This window comes from Oncorhynchus tshawytscha, linkage group LG27 (genome assembly GCF_018296145.1).
Source record: "Oncorhynchus tshawytscha isolate Ot180627B linkage group LG27, Otsh_v2.0, whole genome shotgun sequence".
Taxonomy (NCBI): Eukaryota; Metazoa; Chordata; class Actinopteri; order Salmoniformes; family Salmonidae; genus Oncorhynchus; species Oncorhynchus tshawytscha.
In genome coordinates, this window is record NC_056455.1 from 18,947,866 (window position 1) to 18,965,810 (window position 17,945).

The following is a 17,945-nucleotide window of genomic DNA, read 5'->3' on the forward strand; positions in this document are numbered from 1 at the left end:
CGGATCCGCGGGAACGTTCTCCGACCTGGGGGGATGAGAGGAGAGTTGAGGGTGAAGGAGTGATGAGAGAAGAACCAAGAGACCAAGAGAAGGAGGAGATGGTTCAAGAGAGGGGTCAGGGAAAGGGTCAAATACAAAGTAATATGGCTCAAAGTGGTTTGGTGAGAGGAACAGTGAACAGTGCCCCTACCTTCACTATGGTCCTTGTGATGCAGGGAGACATGGTACCTGCGGGGGTATGTCCCTCCCTTCCCCACCACCTTATCATAAACATGGTTCTCCCGGTCTGAGAGGGAGGAAGGAGTAAAGAGAGTGAGCGAGAGGGTGAAGGTTAGACTACAACAGGATTCAGACTCAGCTCAGTCATACAGCATTCACGTGAGGCTCTGCTGCTAAGAGCTGCCTTGTTGCTCTGTGCTGTTGCTTGGGACTACATTGTTGCATTGTTGCTAGGAGTTGCATTGTGGTTTAGGCCTGTTGTTAAGGGGCTTGAGAGCGGCTCTCTCGCCAGCACTGTAAAGGGGTTACCATGAATTTGACAGTAGCTTACAGGAAGCTTGGATGCAAGTAAAATTCTGTATTTCATATTACCGTACACCTGATGTAATATGAATACGGTATCAAAGCAAGTACTGTGTAATGACACAAAGTAAAATATCATAAAACTGACTGTAGTATACTATAAAAAACTAAATGCTACCGTAATCAGAATGAATTAATGAATATGTGGATGACTGTATTTTACTGTAATTACATGGGATTGGTGCAATCAGGTTGGCTGCTAAGTGTTTACACATTACAGCACATTAATTCATATTTGGTGCTTTATATCACTTGCACTTCTAGAGGCCTTAACAAAGGCTTCCAAACTGGCCGTGACTTCAGGTCAAAACAGACCAAAAGGACATGGCAAAATGCTCAACCATTTGCTGCCACTCCAATCTGCCCTAAGACATTTTTTATTGATGGGCCACTTTAACCACATAAGAGTAAAATTGGTACAGCATTCTCACTCACGGGTGCAACAAATATAGCCTCTTACAAGGCACGCCTCAAAATATAGTAATAAGCCCGAGACAATACCATGCACCCACTAGTGGTCATAAGGTTTTTGGCGCTCTAAAGATACAGTACGGTACTGTATTCGTGAGGTGGAATTACAGTACCATTCGAAATACAGCAATTTCCCGAAAATTTACAGTATGCTACAGTAAAACTTCCAATGTTTTTTACTGTTGATAATACCTCAAATTACTGTATAAATGACAGTTTTCCGTGACAGTGAGGATCTATATCTTATGTAGTGATATCAGGATTCCTCCTGGCACCCACCAGAGACGTTCTCCTGCTGCCGGTTATCAGGGTAGCTCTTGGCTCGGTGCATGCGTGACTTCCTCAGGGAGGGGCTGGGAGGAAGGACAAATAAAGAGAGAGTGAGAGTTGATGGTCACTTCCTCAAAATACATACACTGTCTTTATAACCAAAGTCAAGTATTGTGTACAAGTATTGTGTATGTGTGAGGTAGAATCAGGGGTAAAAGTAGATTTCTTACCGGTATCGCGCACACACTTTTTTTTAATAGGTGTAATTATATAATTACATATAGAATCCGTATTAATTTCAAATATGATCTCTGTGGGCCTAGTAAAGATTTGACATATCACTTTTAACATGTTTATACCTGTTTTTTTATTTAGATTTATCCCCAATTGGTAGTTACAGTCTTGTCCCATCGCTGCAACTCCCCTACGAACCCGGAAAAAGCAACGGTCGAAACAAGACCCTGCCAAACCACACTGCTTCTTGACACAGTGCTCGCTTAACCCGGAAGAGGAAACACTGTCCAGCTGCCGATCAAAGTCAGCTTTCAGGTGCCCAAAGTCAGCTTGAAGGCACTCGACCCGCCACAAGGAGTTACTAGAATGCCAAACCCTCCGCTAACCCAGACGAGAAGGGGCCTTTTGTGCGCCACCTCATGGGTCTCCCAGTCACTGCAGGCTGTGACACAGTCTGGGATCGAACCCGGGACTGTAGTGACACCTCAAGCTCTGCGATGCAGTGCCTTAGACCACTGCACCACTCGGGAGGACCATCTTTAATAACATAGGCAGCACATGGGTTTCAAGTTTGGGGAAGCTAATTTACACCATAAAAATGTACCTTTATAATAAAGCATTCCATCCATCCTCACATTTGCAGACTTATTAAAGATAGCCTACTATTCCTAATGTGATGATTAGATTGGATACTCATAATTTAAGCTAATAATATAAAAATAAATGTTCATTAAAAAAAAATACTTGAATGCAGTGTGTAATGGATAGAGTAGACTCTAGGCTATATCAGATACACTTCTCCTCCTTTCCAAGCACAGGAAAATGTTGGCCTTTCATGCAATTCTACTACACTTTTTATGACTGGTGACATTAGCAGAATACATTCTTTATACAACAAAAATTACAGGGTAGTCTACTCTGCTGAAACGGACAACCTGATCAATTAAAACAACGTTGTCTGATCCATATAATGGGCCTACGAAAAGGGGAAACATAAAATACAATATAGTACATCTAACCTGGAGGAGGAAATTGTTGTCCAAAAACAAACAAAAGTGTCACTGACCCAATGATAAAGTGAATATGCAGACTGACCAGGGATATGGACGATGTTCTCCACTGGTGCCAATAAGAGCAGCAGGTAGCCTAGTGGTTAGAGCGTTGGGCCAGTAAATGAAAGATTGGTGGATCGAATCCCCGAGCTGACAAAGTAATAATCTGTTGTTCAGCCCCTGAACAAGGCAGTTAACCCACCGTCCCTAGGCCGTATTTGTAAATAAGAACTGGTTCTTAACTGACCTGCCTTGTTAAAAAAAAAGATAGGCTACTGTTTGCTCAATCTCTTCACAGATATAGTCATTTCTTTTTCAACAATTACATTTTTTTAGATCGTCGGCCTGGGTCTCTCTGCTTTTCACTGACAGTTGCAACTCAAATGTGGCATTTGCCACATGCTGCCCAAATTGCGGGCCCTTCCAACTGTAGGCTATACAAAACAAAAAGAAGCTAACGATCCTCTGTGGCCAAATCATGCTTTCTGGTGTAGTAGCCTATTTTTATGAATTTCTTTCTTTCTGTACAGACAGGAGCTATATAATTTTGGCAATTTAATTCAATTTACTTCAGTGAAAGCTTCCCCCAGCCTTATGGACACACCGCCTATGCCTTTTAATGTGGTATAAACACAACCAATCATGTTTTCATCTGATTGTCAAACAAATAATCACTTCAAAAAGCAGTCCTGTAGACTAACAGTACAGTTCATCCACTCACAAAATAATTACAGCATCCAAATCCCAACAGTGCACTGATGAATGGAAAGAGACATCTGTTACAAAACACCCACATGTATTCTAATGACATTGTCATTAGGCCTAAACTTGTAGCCTGAATTGATGCACCCACTGTTGGTCGCGCGCCTCAGTCTTGGCCACTCATCCCCACCTTGTCCACCGTGTTTCGTTCTCGGCCTCTCATCTCCAAGGCATGTAAGTGTTCTCCTCGAACCACAACACAATTTGGGGCGTATACCACCCGGTTTAAAGTCAATTCACTCATTTTTCATGTAGCTGACATTAGGTAATGTTAAATAATGCCATAATAGCCTATAGCTTTCTTGCCATTTTGTGTTAATAGTGATAGGCTCATGTTTTACCAGTATGGAGTACCCCCACTATTTATTTTGCCGGGACGCCGTGCCAGATCGTACTGGCTTACTTTCGCCCCGGGGTAGAATGTGGGGTAGAGTCCTGCACTCACCTGTCTGAGCTACTGTCCAGTGACTGGCAGCTTCCTGAGACAGAGTTCTCTGCACTGCTCCAGGGGTCCAGCACCTAGGGAGAGGAGACACAGTATTAGCCCTACGTGTGTGTGTGTGTGTGTGTGTCTGTGTGTGTGTGTGTGTGTGTGTGTGTGTGTGTGTGTGTGTGTGTGTGTGTGTGTGTGTGTGTGTTCGTGCACTTGTTTGTGTACAGTGCAATGACTCACACACTGGTCGCTCTCTGGGATGAACTCTCCCTCACTGTTGATGCTGGTGTAGGAGCCCTGGCGGGCGATCCTCTGCTGCCGCTCAGGGACATAGCCTGGAGGGGGGGAGCTACGGCCTGTGTTCTGAGAGCCTGGGACGGGAGAGAGGAGGAGGAGGAGGATAAGAAATAGGACTGTGACTTGGCCATATGACACTGTTCTAAACCAAAGGAAATCAATACATGAGATACATGAGATAATGGGATTCTGGTGTACCAAGATCAATGACAGGTAGCCTAGTGGTTAAAAGTGTTTGGGCCAGTAACCGAAAGGTTGTGGGTTCGAACCTCTGAGCAGACTAGGTGAAAAATCTGTCAATGTGCCCTTGAGCAAGGAACTTAATCCTAATTGCTTTGGATAAGAGCATCTGCTAAATGAAAAAAATAGATACACAAAAAAATGTTAAACAATGGATTATGTGAGAGAAAAGAAGATATGTCCCTAACACTGATAACAGATATGATCTCTCTCTCTCTCTCTCTCTAACCAAAGAATGAAATGATGGGGGGAATATCTAAATGATTAATAATGTGATTGTTTGAAATGTAACTCTGCCTCAGGTGGTGGATCTGCAGAGAATTTAGGATTTGTACAGTTTCCCTCACGCAGCACTAATTTTAACCCTCTCCCAAAACAGCCAGTGTTTCTAAAACCAGGACATTGACCCGCCATGCTAATAGTGTCTCTAAATCTGATTGGCTTGTGGCCAGCAGGCCATTGTAGAACAGCCAGTGATGGTTGACAGGAAGAGGACCTACTGCTAAGAGGGGAAGCCAGAGAAATAACAGCAGCTAGAGAGAGTGGGGTGGATAGAGAGAGTGGGGGATAGAGAGAGAGTGGGGGGATAGAGAGAGAGTGGGGGGATAGAGAGAGAGTGGGGGATAGAGAGAGTGGGGTGGATAGAGAGAGAGTGGGGGGGGATAGAGAGAGAGTGGGGGATAGAGAGAGAGTGGGGGGATAGAGAGAGAGTGGGGGATAGAGAGAGAGTGGGGGGGATAGAGAGAGTGGGGGGATAGAGAGAGTGGGGTAGAGAGATAGAGAGAGAGTGGGGGGATAGAGAGAGAGTGGGGGTGGATAGAGAGAGAGAGTGGGGTGGATAGAGAGAGAGTGGGGGGGATAGAGAGAGAGTGGGGGGATAGAGAGAGTGGGGTGGATAGAGAGAGAGGGGGTGGATAGAGAGAGAGTGGGGGGGTGGGTGGATAGAGAGAGTGGGGGATAGAGAGAGAGTGGGGGGATAGAGAGAGAGTGGGGTGGATAGAGAGAGGGTGGGGGATAGAGAGAGAGTGGGGTGGATAGAGAGAGAGTGGGGGGATAGAGAGAGAGGGGGGATAGAGAGAGTGGGGGATAGAGAGAGAGTGGGGTGGATAGAGAGAGAGTGGGGGATAGAGAGAGAGTGGGGGGATAGAGAGAGAGTGGGGGATAGAGAGAGAGTGGGGTGGATAGAGAGAGAGTGGGGTGGATAGAGAGAGAGTGGGGGGGATAGAGAGAGAGTGGGGGATAGAGAGAGAGTGGGGTGGATAGAGAGAGAGTGGGGGGATAGAGAGAGAGTGGGGGGATAGAGAGAGAGTGGGGTGGATAGAGAGAGAGGGGGATAGAGAGAGAGTGGGGGGATAGAGAGAGAGTGGGGGTGGATAGAGAGAGAGTGGGGGATAGAGAGGAGTGGAGGGAGAGAGTGGGGTGGATAGAGAGAGAGTGGGGTGGATAGAGAGAGAGTGGGGGGATAGAGAGAGAGTGGGGGGATAGAGAGAGAGTGGTGGATAGAGAGAGAGTGGGGTGGATAGAGAGAGAGTGGGGGATAGAGAGAGAGTGGGGGATAGAGAGAGAGTGGGGGGGATAGAGAGAGAGTGGGGGATAGAGAGAGAGTGGGGTGGATAGAGAGAGAGTGGGGTGGATAGAGAGAGAGTGGGGGATAGAGAGAGAGTGGGGTGGATAGAGAGAGAGTGGGGTGGATAGAGAGAGAGTGGGGTGGATAGAGAGAGAGTGGGGGGATAGAGAGAGAGACAAAGAGAAAGCTAGCAAAATAAATGAGTTAAGAGAGCAAGACATGACAAACACCAAACCAGACAATATACAACATTACTGTCTCTCCATATTGAGAGATACCACTACCCTTCCCTTTCTATTGTAAAAAAAAATGTTATAGTGAGAGAAATGGAAAAAGAGGTTGTTGAAGCAAAGGCAGAAGAATAGAGGAAGCAGCTATGAGTTGAATCTGCTTGTTCATACTCACTGGTGGAGAGGTGGCGCCCCCTGGGCTCGGAGGGCTGGTACACTGTGCTGACATCACCCGTGGACTGGGAGGCTTTGATCCTCACCTGCTTACTCACCGTGTGGTGGGAAGAGGGAGAGGGAGAGGGGGACGCCTAGGGGTGGGATGAGAGGGGTGTGGTCAGTGTCCACATATAGACTGTACACACTACCCCATTACATATGATTTTAATAACATCTTATTGATTAATGTGTGTGTTTATTTCTGTATGTCTGTGTATTTATGTGTGTGTGTGTGTGTGTGTGTGTGTGTGTGTGTGTGTGTGTGTGTGTGTGTGTGTGTGTGTGTGTGTGTGTGTGTGTGTGTGTGTGTGTGTAGTACATTGCACTGCTCCTGCGTCAGCAGCAAGATCTTGATGCTCTTAATCTTGGAGCTGCGGTCCAGCAGGTCAATGGCCTTGTCCAGGTCATCCTGACCACGCAGAGGGATGGACAGCTGGACACACAGCACACAGAAATGACAACCAAAGCACAGAGACACTACGGGAGAATCTCCATTAAACATGCATCTTAGTACTTAGGACTAAATATCCAGGAAACTGTCCGTAAAAGTTACCTACATCAAGTGGGTTGCTGTGAGGGCCAGTGTTTGTGTGTGTATGCATTGTGTTGGTGTTTGTCTGAGAGAGTGTTTGTAGGTGAGAAATGCAGAGAAAGAGATATGGGGTTAGCGGTACCTCATTGTTCATATAGTGCAAGTCTAGCTGTTGGCCAAAGACAGTCTTGACCTTCTGTTGGATTTCTTCAAACTGCACAGGCCTCCCAAACATCAGTATCCTACACAAATAAAAAAGACGTAGACAAACAGTGGGTAGATGGACAGACAAACAGTGGGTAGATGGACAGACAAACAGTGGGTAAGATGGACAGACAAACAGTGGGTAAGATGGACAGACAAACAGTGGGTAAGATGGACAGACAAACAGTGGGTAAGATGGACAGACAAACAGTGGGTAAGATGGACAGACAAACAGTGGGTAAGATGGACAGACAAACAGTGGGTAAGATGGACAGACAAACAGTGGGTAAGATGGACAGACAAACAGTGGGTAAGATGGACAGACAAACAGTGGGTAAGATGGACAGACAAACAGTGGGTAAGATGGAGTGGGTAAGAGACAAACAGTGGGTAAGATGGACAGACAAACAGTGGGTAGGACAGACAAACAGTGGGAAGATGGAAACAAACAGTGGGTAAGATGGACAGACAAACAGTGGATGGACAGTAAGATGGACAGACAAACAGTGGGTAAGATGGACAGACAAACAGTGGGTAGATGGACAGACAAACAGTGGGTAAGATGGACAGACAAACAGTGGGTAAGATGGACAGACAAACAGTGGGTAAGATGGACAGACAAACAGTGGGTAAGATGGACAGACAAACAGTGGGTAAGATGGACAGACAAACAGTGGGACAAACAGTGGGTAAGATGGACAGACAAACAAGATGGACAGACAAACAGTGGGTAGGATGGACAGACAAACAGTGGGTAAGATGGACAGACAAACAGTGGGTAAGATGGACAGACAAACAGTGGGTAAGATGGACAGACAAACAGTGGGTAAGATGGACAGACAAACAGTGGGTAAGATGGACAGACAAACAGTGGGTAAGATGGACAGACAAACAGTGGGTAAGATGGACAGACAAACAGTGGGTAGATGGACAGACAAACAGACAAACAGCGGGTAAGATGGACAGACAAACAGTGGGTAAGATGGACAGACAAACAGTGGGTAAGATGGAGACAAACAGTGGGTAAAATGGACAGACAAACAGTGGGTAAGATGGACAGACAAACAGTGGGTAAGATGGACAGACAAACAGTGGGTAGGATGGACAGACAAACAGTGGGTAAGATGGACAGACAAACAGTGGGTAAGATGGACAGACAAACAGTGGGTAAGATGGACAGACAAACAGTGGGTAAGATGGACAGACAAACAGTGGGTAAGATGGACAGACAAACAGTGGGTAAGATGGACAGACAAACAGTGGGTAGGATGGACAGACAAACAGTGGGTAAGATGGACAGACAAACAGTGGGTAAGATGGACAGACAAACAGTGGGTAAGATGGACAGACAAACAGTGGGTAGATGGACAGACAAACAGTGGGTAAGATGGACAGACAAACAGTGGGTAAGATGGACAGACAAACAGTGGGTAAGATGGACAGACAAACAGTGGGTAAGATGGACAGACAAACAGTGGGTAAGATGGACAGACAAACAGTGGGTAAGATGGAAGATGGACAGACAAACAGTGGGTAAGATGGACAGACAAACAGTGGGTAAGATGGAGACAAACAGTGGGTAAAATGGACAGACAAACAGTGGGTAAGATGGACAGACAAACAGTGGGTAAGATGGACAGACAAACAGTGGGTAGGATGGACAGACAAACAGTGGGTAAGATGGACAGACAAACAGTGGGTACGATGGACAGACAAACAGCGGGTAAGATGGACAGACAAACAGTGGGTACGATGGACAGACAAACAGACAGAAGGATAAAAAGTGTTTCGGTCTAGAAACTATATCCTCTTTAGATCTGCAACACAAGCGTGCACACACACTTTTACAAACATATTCCGTTTCCAGTGTGTGCAGATTCCTCTAAGCACACCTAACATAGCTGTGGTTTCTGCTGGCTGCCACAGATAAACCACAGTCCTTTCCCTTTCCATTCTCCGCTTCACATACCATTCTGACTGGAGATCTGGAGTGCATTTGAGCTGAGCTGACCATGCTCTTCTCATAGACAAAGACATGATAAAACAAGCACACACACACACACACAAAGACACACACACACACACAAAGACACATCCAACAACAAGAAAACCCACTCACCTCCTCTCTCCACTGAACTCAAACTTTATTCTGACATCGTCCTGAGGGAGTAAAGAAGAAGCCCCGTCAAGAGGGTTCATGGGAGGTTACAGGGTCATGATGGGGTCATGAAGGGAAACAATATGTCATGTGGAGATGATGATGACATGCCTGTCTGAGGAGAGTGTGTGTTGTTGACTGAGTGGGGTGGTAGATGGTTTACCTGTCTCTTAGCAGGGGCAGGGTTGGGCAGAGTCTTGGGTTTCCCCGTGTCATAAGGGGGCCCAGGCTGGCGCCTCGTCATCTGGAGGGCCACTAGGTCCTTCATTATGGAGTGGAGAGCCTGACGCTCATCTATAGGGGAGAACGTTTAGTGGAAACACAAATTTACCATGAGATCAAATTGAAGTGTAATGGTGTGTGCGCGCGTGCACGTATAGCCATATAAATCCCACTTCTAGTTGTGTACACAGAAAATGTGTGTTTTTATATAAACCCACATTGAGAGTGTTTGGCTAGCGACAGGGTAATGGAGCCAATGAGAGGACAGACTGCAGTGTTTTTATATAATCCCACATTGAGAGTGTTTGGCTAGCGACAGGGTAATGGAGCCAATGAGAGGACAGACTGCAGTGTTTTTATATAATCCCACATTGAGAGTGTTTGGCTAGCGACAGGGTAATGGAGCCAGTGAGAGGACAGACTGCAGTGTTTTTATATAATCCCACATTGAGAGTGTTCAGCTAGCGACAGGGTAATGGAGCCAGTGAGAGGACAGACTGCAGTGTTTTTATATAAACCCACATTGAGAGTGTTCAGCTAGCGACAGGGTAATGGAGCCAGTGAGAGGACAGACTGCAGTGTTTTTATATAATCCCACATTGAGAGTGTTCAGCTAGCGACAGGGTAATGGAGCCAGTGAGAGGACAGACTGCAGTGTTTTTATATAAACCCACATTGAGAGTGTTTGGCTAGCGACAGGGTAATGGAGCCAGTGAGAGGACAGACTGCAGTGTTTTTATATAATCCCACATTGAGAGTGTTCAGCTAGCGACAGGGTAATGGAGCCAGTGAGAGGACAGACTGCAGTGTTTTTATATAATCCCACATTGAGAGTGTTTGGCTAGCGACAGGGTAATGGAGCCAGTGAGAGGACAGACTGCAGTGTTTTTATATAATCCCACATTGAGAGTGTTTGGCTAGCGACAGGGTAATGGAGCCAGTGAGAGGACAGACTGCAGTGTTTTTATATAATCCCACATTGAGAGTGTTTGGCTAGCGACAGGGTAATGGAGCCAGTGAGAGGACAGACTGCAGTGTTTTTATATAATCCCACATTGAGAGTGTTCAGCTAGCGACAGGGTAATGGAGCCAGTGAGAGGACAGACTGCAGTGTTTTTATATAATCCCACATTGAGAGTGTTTGGCTAGCGACAGGGTAATGGAGCCAATGAGAGGACAGACTGCAGTGTTTTTATATAATCCCACATTGAGAGTGTTTGGCTAGCGACAGGGCCAGTGAGAGGACAGACAGTGAGAGGACAGACTGCAGTGTTTTTATATAATCCCACATTGAGAGTGTTCAGCTAGCGACAGGGTAATGGAGCCAGTGAGAGGACAGACTGCAGTGTTTTTATATAAACCCACATTGAGAGTGTTCAGCTAGCGACAGGGTAATGGAGCCAGTGAGAGGACAGACTGCAGTGTTTTTATATAATCCCACATTGAGAGTGTTCAGCTAGCGACAGGGTAATGGAGCCAGTGAGAGGACAGACTGCAGTGTTTTTATATAAACCCACATTGAGAGTGTTTGGCTAGCGACAGGGTAATGGAGCCAGTGAGAGGACAGACTGCAGTGTTTTTATATAATCCCACATTGAGAGTGTTCAGCTAGCGACAGGGTAATGGAGCCAATGAGAGGACAGACTGCAGTGTTTTTATATAATCCCACATTGAGAGTGTTTGGCTAGCGACAGGGTAATGGAGCCAGTGAGAGGACAGACTGCAGTGTTTTTATATAAACCCACATTGAGAGTGTTCAGCTAGTGACAGGGTAATGGAGCCAGTGAGAGGACAGACTGCAGTGTTTTGATATTTCTATTCCCATGTTTGATCTCTGAGTGATCTCTGCATTGGATGTGTTAGCTCACGAAGGGAAATATTCCCCTAGTGTAGTTTGGACAGACATCACACAGCAGTAGGGCAGGAGAGAGAACCAGAGCCCCATCTCCATAACACTGAAAATCAATCCTTCACCTGCCGGCCCGGCCAGCGTCTGGAAAATCAGCTCAGCTCAACTCACACAGGCCCGGGGCTGGGGAATAGTGTGTGTAGGTCTGTGTGTGTTTGTGTGTGTGTGTGTTCATCTGAGTGTACATTGATGTGTAATATTGTGTTCCAACATAATCATAATCAACACAAGGAACTCACTCATTTTGGCGATGTGTGTGTGAGCACTGTCTAAGCCAACCACCTTCAGAGATCTTCAGATCTTCAGACTCCTCACTCTGCAGTGCCACCCATCAACATCCTGCAGGGAATCCACCAATATGTTAACATGGGGAATATATTTCAGAACCTAAGCTGCAGTTGTCATCAAATTCACAAGTCATCATCATATTCATCATCTTTATGTTCAACATATTTTGTAGCAATGGCAATAGATGATCTTTTAGTGTGAAGGTGTACGATATCATCCGTCCTTAAAAAACATTCTGTTTATCTTTGATATAAACATACTAAATTGATTGTAATTTAAAGATAGGGTGCATGGAGAATGAATATAAGAAAATGTAATTTCTGAAGTACCATCCATTTCTCAAGGAAAGCATGGAACATAAACTAAAATTACTTTTCTGGGACGAGGCCTGGCCGATCAGGAAACTGCAATTTAAAAAGCACTGGAGCTGTGTGTGTGTGTTTGTGTGTGTGTGTGTGTGTGTGTGTGTGTGTGTGTGTGTGTGTGTGTGTGTGTGTGTTTTGTGTGTGTGTGTGTGTGTGTGTGTGTGTGTGTGTGTGTGTGTGTGTGTGTGTGTGTGTGTGTGTGTGTGTGTGTTTTGTGTGTGTGTGTGTGTGTGTGTGTGTGTGTGTGTGTGTGTTGTGTGTGTGTGTGTGTGTGTGTGTGTGTGTGTGTGTGTGTGTGTGTGTGTTTTGTGTGTGTGTGTGTGTGTGTGTGTGTGTTGTGTGTGTGTGTGTGTGTGTGTGTGTGTGTGTGTGTGTGTGTGTGTGTGTGTGTGTGTGTGTGTGTGTGTGTGTGTGTGTGTGTGTGTGTGTGTGACAGAGAGAAACTTTGTACATGAGAAAAAGTGAGAGTTGTAAAGCTCTGAAACTTGAGCACTACTGGCACTGACAGATTTGGCACGAAGCACATGAAAAAGTTTTACTGTGAATATTCTGACAGCTTTAAACTTCTCCGACTGTATGAGCCATAAAACAGTCACTCAACCACGTCATAACTCCACTGTTAATGTTAAGAGGGCAATATTCTCTTAAAAACGATGACAGAGTTGTGCCAGGTATACATTTTTCCCTGATTTACCATTACCCCCCGACAAGGTAGAGTATTAAGGTGTATAGTGTATCCAAGAAGACAACAGCATTAGACAGTCTCGTATGTCCTTTAGCGGAGTAGGTTGCCATATCTATGACAAAGAAACCCTGGAATTCGAAAAACACTGACACAACTATAAGACTATAATTCAGCAGAGATTAGTGTGCTTGGAAAATGTGTGCTTTCTTTGGTAAGTGAAAGAGTATTTTAGTATGCTCTTTACCTAAAGTGGAACAGACACATATATGGGCCTTACACTACAGTAACAATCAGCACAATACTATTGGTCTTATTACACTGTAACAACTTATTAAGTACAAAAACATATTGAGGACCAATATAGTGCTCAGTAGGGGTGCACAATATCATTTAGCTATGCTAGTTATTACTTTATAGTTTCGTTACTTCGTTTTATTACACGTACCGGATTCATCATCAGAGAATACTGCCTATGTAAGGTAGTGTTGCCCAAGGCACTGCTGTTCCTTTTTTTTATAAGGTCAGACCCTCAATCTTCTCTGATCAGTATCGTTCTATTATTGATCCAAATAGAGCCGGTCAGGAGAGGAACCCAATCCAGAAGGCACTAGTGTCAACACAGCAGTTATCACCAGTCACCTCCCAATGACCTGAGCATGCCTGGCCACTTTGCACAGGGGGGTTAGCACACTGTAACTCAACTCTAAGTTCATATATAAATTCAGAGAAACACATTGGACTCTAAGGTGAGTGAAATGTATTAACCGAATGAAATGTATTGTTATTAGAATCTGAGAGGACTGATGTTGAAATGGAATGAAACAGGTGTGCTGCTGATTGAGCATTCTTGTAAATAATACACTACTGCACATATGCCAAATGTCAACGCTGCCCCTGCCTCATAAACAACAGGAAAGAGAGGAGGATGAAGATGGGAGGTGAGTGGCTGATGAGGTAGAGTGGTATGATGAAGAGGGGTGGAAGTATAAATGGGCAACAGCAGCAGCAACTGAAGCACTTCAGTGGCCTTTTGGAATTCTGGGTAATAATCACCCACTGGAATGCCAGGTATGTCCGTCTGGCCCCCTCGCCACTCACATTCTCCTCACCCAAGAGACACACTAAATGTGCCTACCCTTTGTACCCACAAACCAAAGGCCTGCTACCATTGGCCCTCCCTCCTCCTATAAAAACATGGAGAGAAATCCCAGGGTCACAGATAGCTTCAGGACACACCAACTAAACATCTTATCTATCTCTGTTATACATTGACTGTCCTCTCAGGTCCGTCGTTCTGCTCCCCCGCTCTCCTGATTTTAATTACCTTCACAGAGGAATGTGGGGAATTCAGCGAGGAGAGAGGCCGCACACTACCAGCCCAGTCAGCTGTGCCCCCTTTATTTTACTTGCATCGCATTTTCAGGACTCACCGGATTTACATGGCTTTTCCTCCCTCCCCTTCTCTCTGCCTGCTTTTAGGTGTTTAGTCTAAGGCTGTTTTTCCCAACCACGGCCCTTGCGCTGTCTCAGTGCCTTACATCTAAAAAAACCTGATCAGTCCCTGGCCTCACGTCTCTCCTTGCTTAACATGCTCAAGTGCTCTGGGTTGGTGTGACCTGCTATATTCACAGCTGCACTGCAAGGCTTGAGTAAAAACTTGCCATAAAAGTTTGCAGTGCGGCCTAGTGGTGCAACTCAGAGTACTGTCTGCCAAGTTTTTTGTACAGCAAAACAAAAACACAGATCCAAAACAGCCTCCCAGCAGAGTTAGCTGGAGCCCCACTTATGGATTGACTACCACCTCCATGAGTAATGGCTAGCGAGGAAAGAGAGGAGGCAGATGATCAGGGAGGGAGGAAAATTCCCTTGCAAAACGTTAGTTGGACAAAATTTCATGCATAGAACTTCCTGTACTGGTTCAGATGTAGGATCTTAATTTGATCACTCTTCTGTTGCTGAGAATTTTCCTGCACAGTGGGGAATGCAAACTTGCAGTGTATTTCAGTTTTAATAAGTATTCTAAAGTTTGTAATTTCCACTTTGAAAGGTCACACTTGTTTTGTCCTAACAAAAAATATATCAACCACTACAGAAATGTCCATTAAAGGAGCAAGATGCAGAAATTGCTCAGCCATTTTCTGTTTTTTAAAATTCGAATAGTTCGCCTAACTTCAGTTTATGTGACAAAACAAACAATGTAATGTGTAGAGAATCATTGTACCATCTAAACCGGTGTGAAATATATTTTCAATAACCAGAAATATTGTATGTTCAGCTGTTTGAAGCTGGTATACAAAACCAAAAGTAAAAGAAGCAAAAACAAAACAAGATAATGGGAAGTATAGAAATAGTGCACATAGAACAGATCTACCGCTTCTTAGACTTGCTTTCAATAAGAATGCCATATCTATAACTCAGAATGCTATGTGAATTTGGTTGGGCCACCTAAAAAGTTACATACTGCAGCTTTAATTATAATCCACAAAATAATTCACGTTTTCTGTTGCTGCAGGGTAATTTTCCTGCTGTAGCAAACTGGCTCAAATTAAGATCCTACATCTGTATCATTCTAAACTCCAGTTCTTGTGGGCCACAGTGTCTGCTGGTTTTCATCATTGCTTTTTAGGGAGTAATTCACTTTGACTTGGGGGACCAGAACTGGGGGCTGTCCAATTGATCAAGTAATGAATGTCATTGAGATGACTATGAGAATTACAGGTGATGTAGAACTAGGCCTTAAGAGGCGTAAGGACACTTAACTATTCATTAATTTGATGAAAAATAAATTATAACACTTTGAGTAGAGCTTATTGAGTGGAGTCATTTAGCCATATTCAGCATATAAGGGTGTGAGTGTTTCTATAGGCTGGATTCCTTTTGAAATTGTTCTGTGGTGTGATGTGTTGAATATGCATGAGCTCTCACCTGTGTTGTTGACCTGATGATTAACCTCTGTCTGGAAGATGAGAGCCGTTCCCTCTAGCGGGGGTCCTGGTTCAACTTCTAACTGGGTGCTCAGGAGAGATGCTGCAGCGTCGGTTTGAACCGTTATCTCCAGAGCATCATCCTCATCTTTGATCCCCAGTCTTTGTTGTTGATTCACTCACACAACCACACCAAGATACAGAGGGATGAGGGCGCCATGGTGGGGCTGCCCCCAGGTGCGGGGGCACTAGTGCGCGCGCTGGTCCACGAAAGTTTGTTACGCACTAGCCAGTAAATATAAATTCTAATGAGCAGTAGGCCTAGAAAACACAATGTCGTCACATCGAGATCGTCACTGTACATGCGTATACATTTGGATTTCTCTAATGCCAAATTAATTTAACAGAAATATAGTCCAAAATCCGTTACATTAGACTGCGCTCAGAAAGTGACCAAAAAATAAAGTGTCAACCTTCCGTCACCACAAAAACGTTCGACAACTTGCCCATATTTCCAAACTTTATCAAAAAAGAAAAACGTCCGATGGCATTTCATTGTGGAACAAGAAGCCCAATTTAAACACTAGAATAGAAAAAACGAACATAGGCCATCATAATTTTCTCTATTCAATAATCAACCCAGTGACATTTTGTCAGCATGGAACGGGTGAACTAACACAAAAGATGTAACAATAACCGTGTTGCCTTTATGAAATCCATTTGCAACAGTGTAACAGTACACCAAAGGAAAAGGACGAAGCGATTTCCGTGATTTTGATGGCCTCTTTTCCTGCTAAATGTGCAACTTTTTCCTTTTTGTTCTATGCCCTTTTTCTCTCCTAACTGTATTGTTCCATCTCTGTACAGAATAATTATTATAAATCCATAAACTGCAAACAGGCACCAGACTTTTTATAACAGAGAAATCAGGTGAAAAAAAAGTAATTCAACACACAACATGGTGGAAATGGGAGATGAAGATTCAACTACGAAAGCAGGCTATTATTTTCGGAATAATTATGTAAGATTATAGGAGACAGATGCAACACATAGTTGACCACACACAATTAAACATTTGCATCGATAACAAGTTATGATCGAATGGTTTTATCGAGAAAATATAATGTGCGCATAACTGAACTTTTACCATCTCCGCGGTGCCCGATATGCAGTGGAAGAACTCAACAAAAGTGGAAAGAACGGTGCTTTCTTTGTAGAATAGAAGTGATAAACATGCACCAACTGTTCAGAAGACTTAAGCGAAAGATATTCCATAAATTCAGGTCCTGATGCTCACCGACATAAAGTAAAATGTATTTTTCATGCAACCAATTTCCTGACAGAAAAAACAATCCGTCACCGGAACCCCTATAGAACGCTTCTTACAAAACAAGAAAAAGGTGTACATTCCCAATGCTTTGTAGGCTTATGATTCAATATTCTGAATGCCGTGGTTGGTCATGGGCAAAGGTGCATCATAAAAACTCAGATTTGTGTTCCATTTGGGTAAAGCATACAGTAACTAAAACGACTCCGTGCTTTTCTCGGGGGCGCGCTGTTCCTCTGACGATTTCTTGCTCCTGGTAGCGCGCACAATATTAATGGCGCGCTCAAAACCAGACTTGCGACCATCCACACATACATTGATGACGTAGGCTGCATGAAAAGTAAAGGCCTACAAATTTCACTCATGCGTTCTCCATCACATAAGGACTTTTTAGACAGAGCGCTGACAATAAATACCATGAGCAGATACCATTATGAAGACCAAATATCATTCTTAATTAAAAGTATATGGCATTTGACTTCAATTTGACTGAACTCATGAACTTCAGTGACATTTGACACATTAAATTCAATATAGGGTCTAACAAATCTGCACCCAGGGATGTAATATAGCTTGTGTGAGTGTAGATTATTCCATAGAAGTATAAGGTCAGCAAGACTTGATGAATGATGCCACAAAATACATATTTTATAGTGTTTAATCCATGGTTCAATAGCAAAAACATGGCCTATAAAAAGTGAAAGAAACTAGATGTTCTATTTTAATTTGATCAGTCTGTTCTCTCAGAGAATTTTCATGCACGGCAAGAAATGCAAACTTGTATGTATTCAAGGTATAAAAAGGCTTCTAAAGTTTGTCATTTCCATATTAAAATGTCAGACTTGATTTGCACTAATAAAACATTTACAGATGTAGAATCGTAATTTGAGAACGAACAGAATCCTGCATCAACAGGAAATGTGAATGTGGATTTTAATTTATGGAAATTTTTGTAGGGGTTGATACAGATGTAGTAT

General features: G+C 44.1%; 1 protein-coding gene across 1 annotated transcript in view; it reads right to left on the reverse strand.

Moving 5' to 3' along the window:
• Positions 1-17,217, reverse strand: part of LOC112259007 (mitogen-activated protein kinase kinase kinase 3-like) — a 24,099-nt gene extending 6,882 nt beyond the window's left edge. The window contains exons 1-12 of the mRNA XM_042307089.1: positions 15,643-17,217; positions 11,619-11,718; positions 9,412-9,542; positions 9,210-9,250; positions 7,029-7,128; positions 6,674-6,787; positions 6,314-6,446; positions 4,045-4,175; positions 3,817-3,890; positions 1,333-1,406; positions 191-286; positions 1-25 (exon numbers count right to left, since the gene is read on the reverse strand). The exon at positions 1-25 is cut by the window's left edge and continues 137 nt beyond it. Of these exons, the coding sequence (XP_042163023.1) occupies positions 1-25; positions 191-286; positions 1,333-1,406; positions 3,817-3,890; positions 4,045-4,175; positions 6,314-6,446; positions 6,674-6,787; positions 7,029-7,128; positions 9,210-9,250; positions 9,412-9,542; positions 11,619-11,622 (923 nt within the window). The 5' untranslated portion in view covers positions 11,623-11,718; positions 15,643-17,217. The remainder of the gene's footprint in view (positions 26-190; positions 287-1,332; positions 1,407-3,816; positions 3,891-4,044; positions 4,176-6,313; positions 6,447-6,673; positions 6,788-7,028; positions 7,129-9,209; positions 9,251-9,411; positions 9,543-11,618; positions 11,719-15,642) is intronic.
• Between the last annotated feature and the right edge of the window lie 728 nt (positions 17,218-17,945).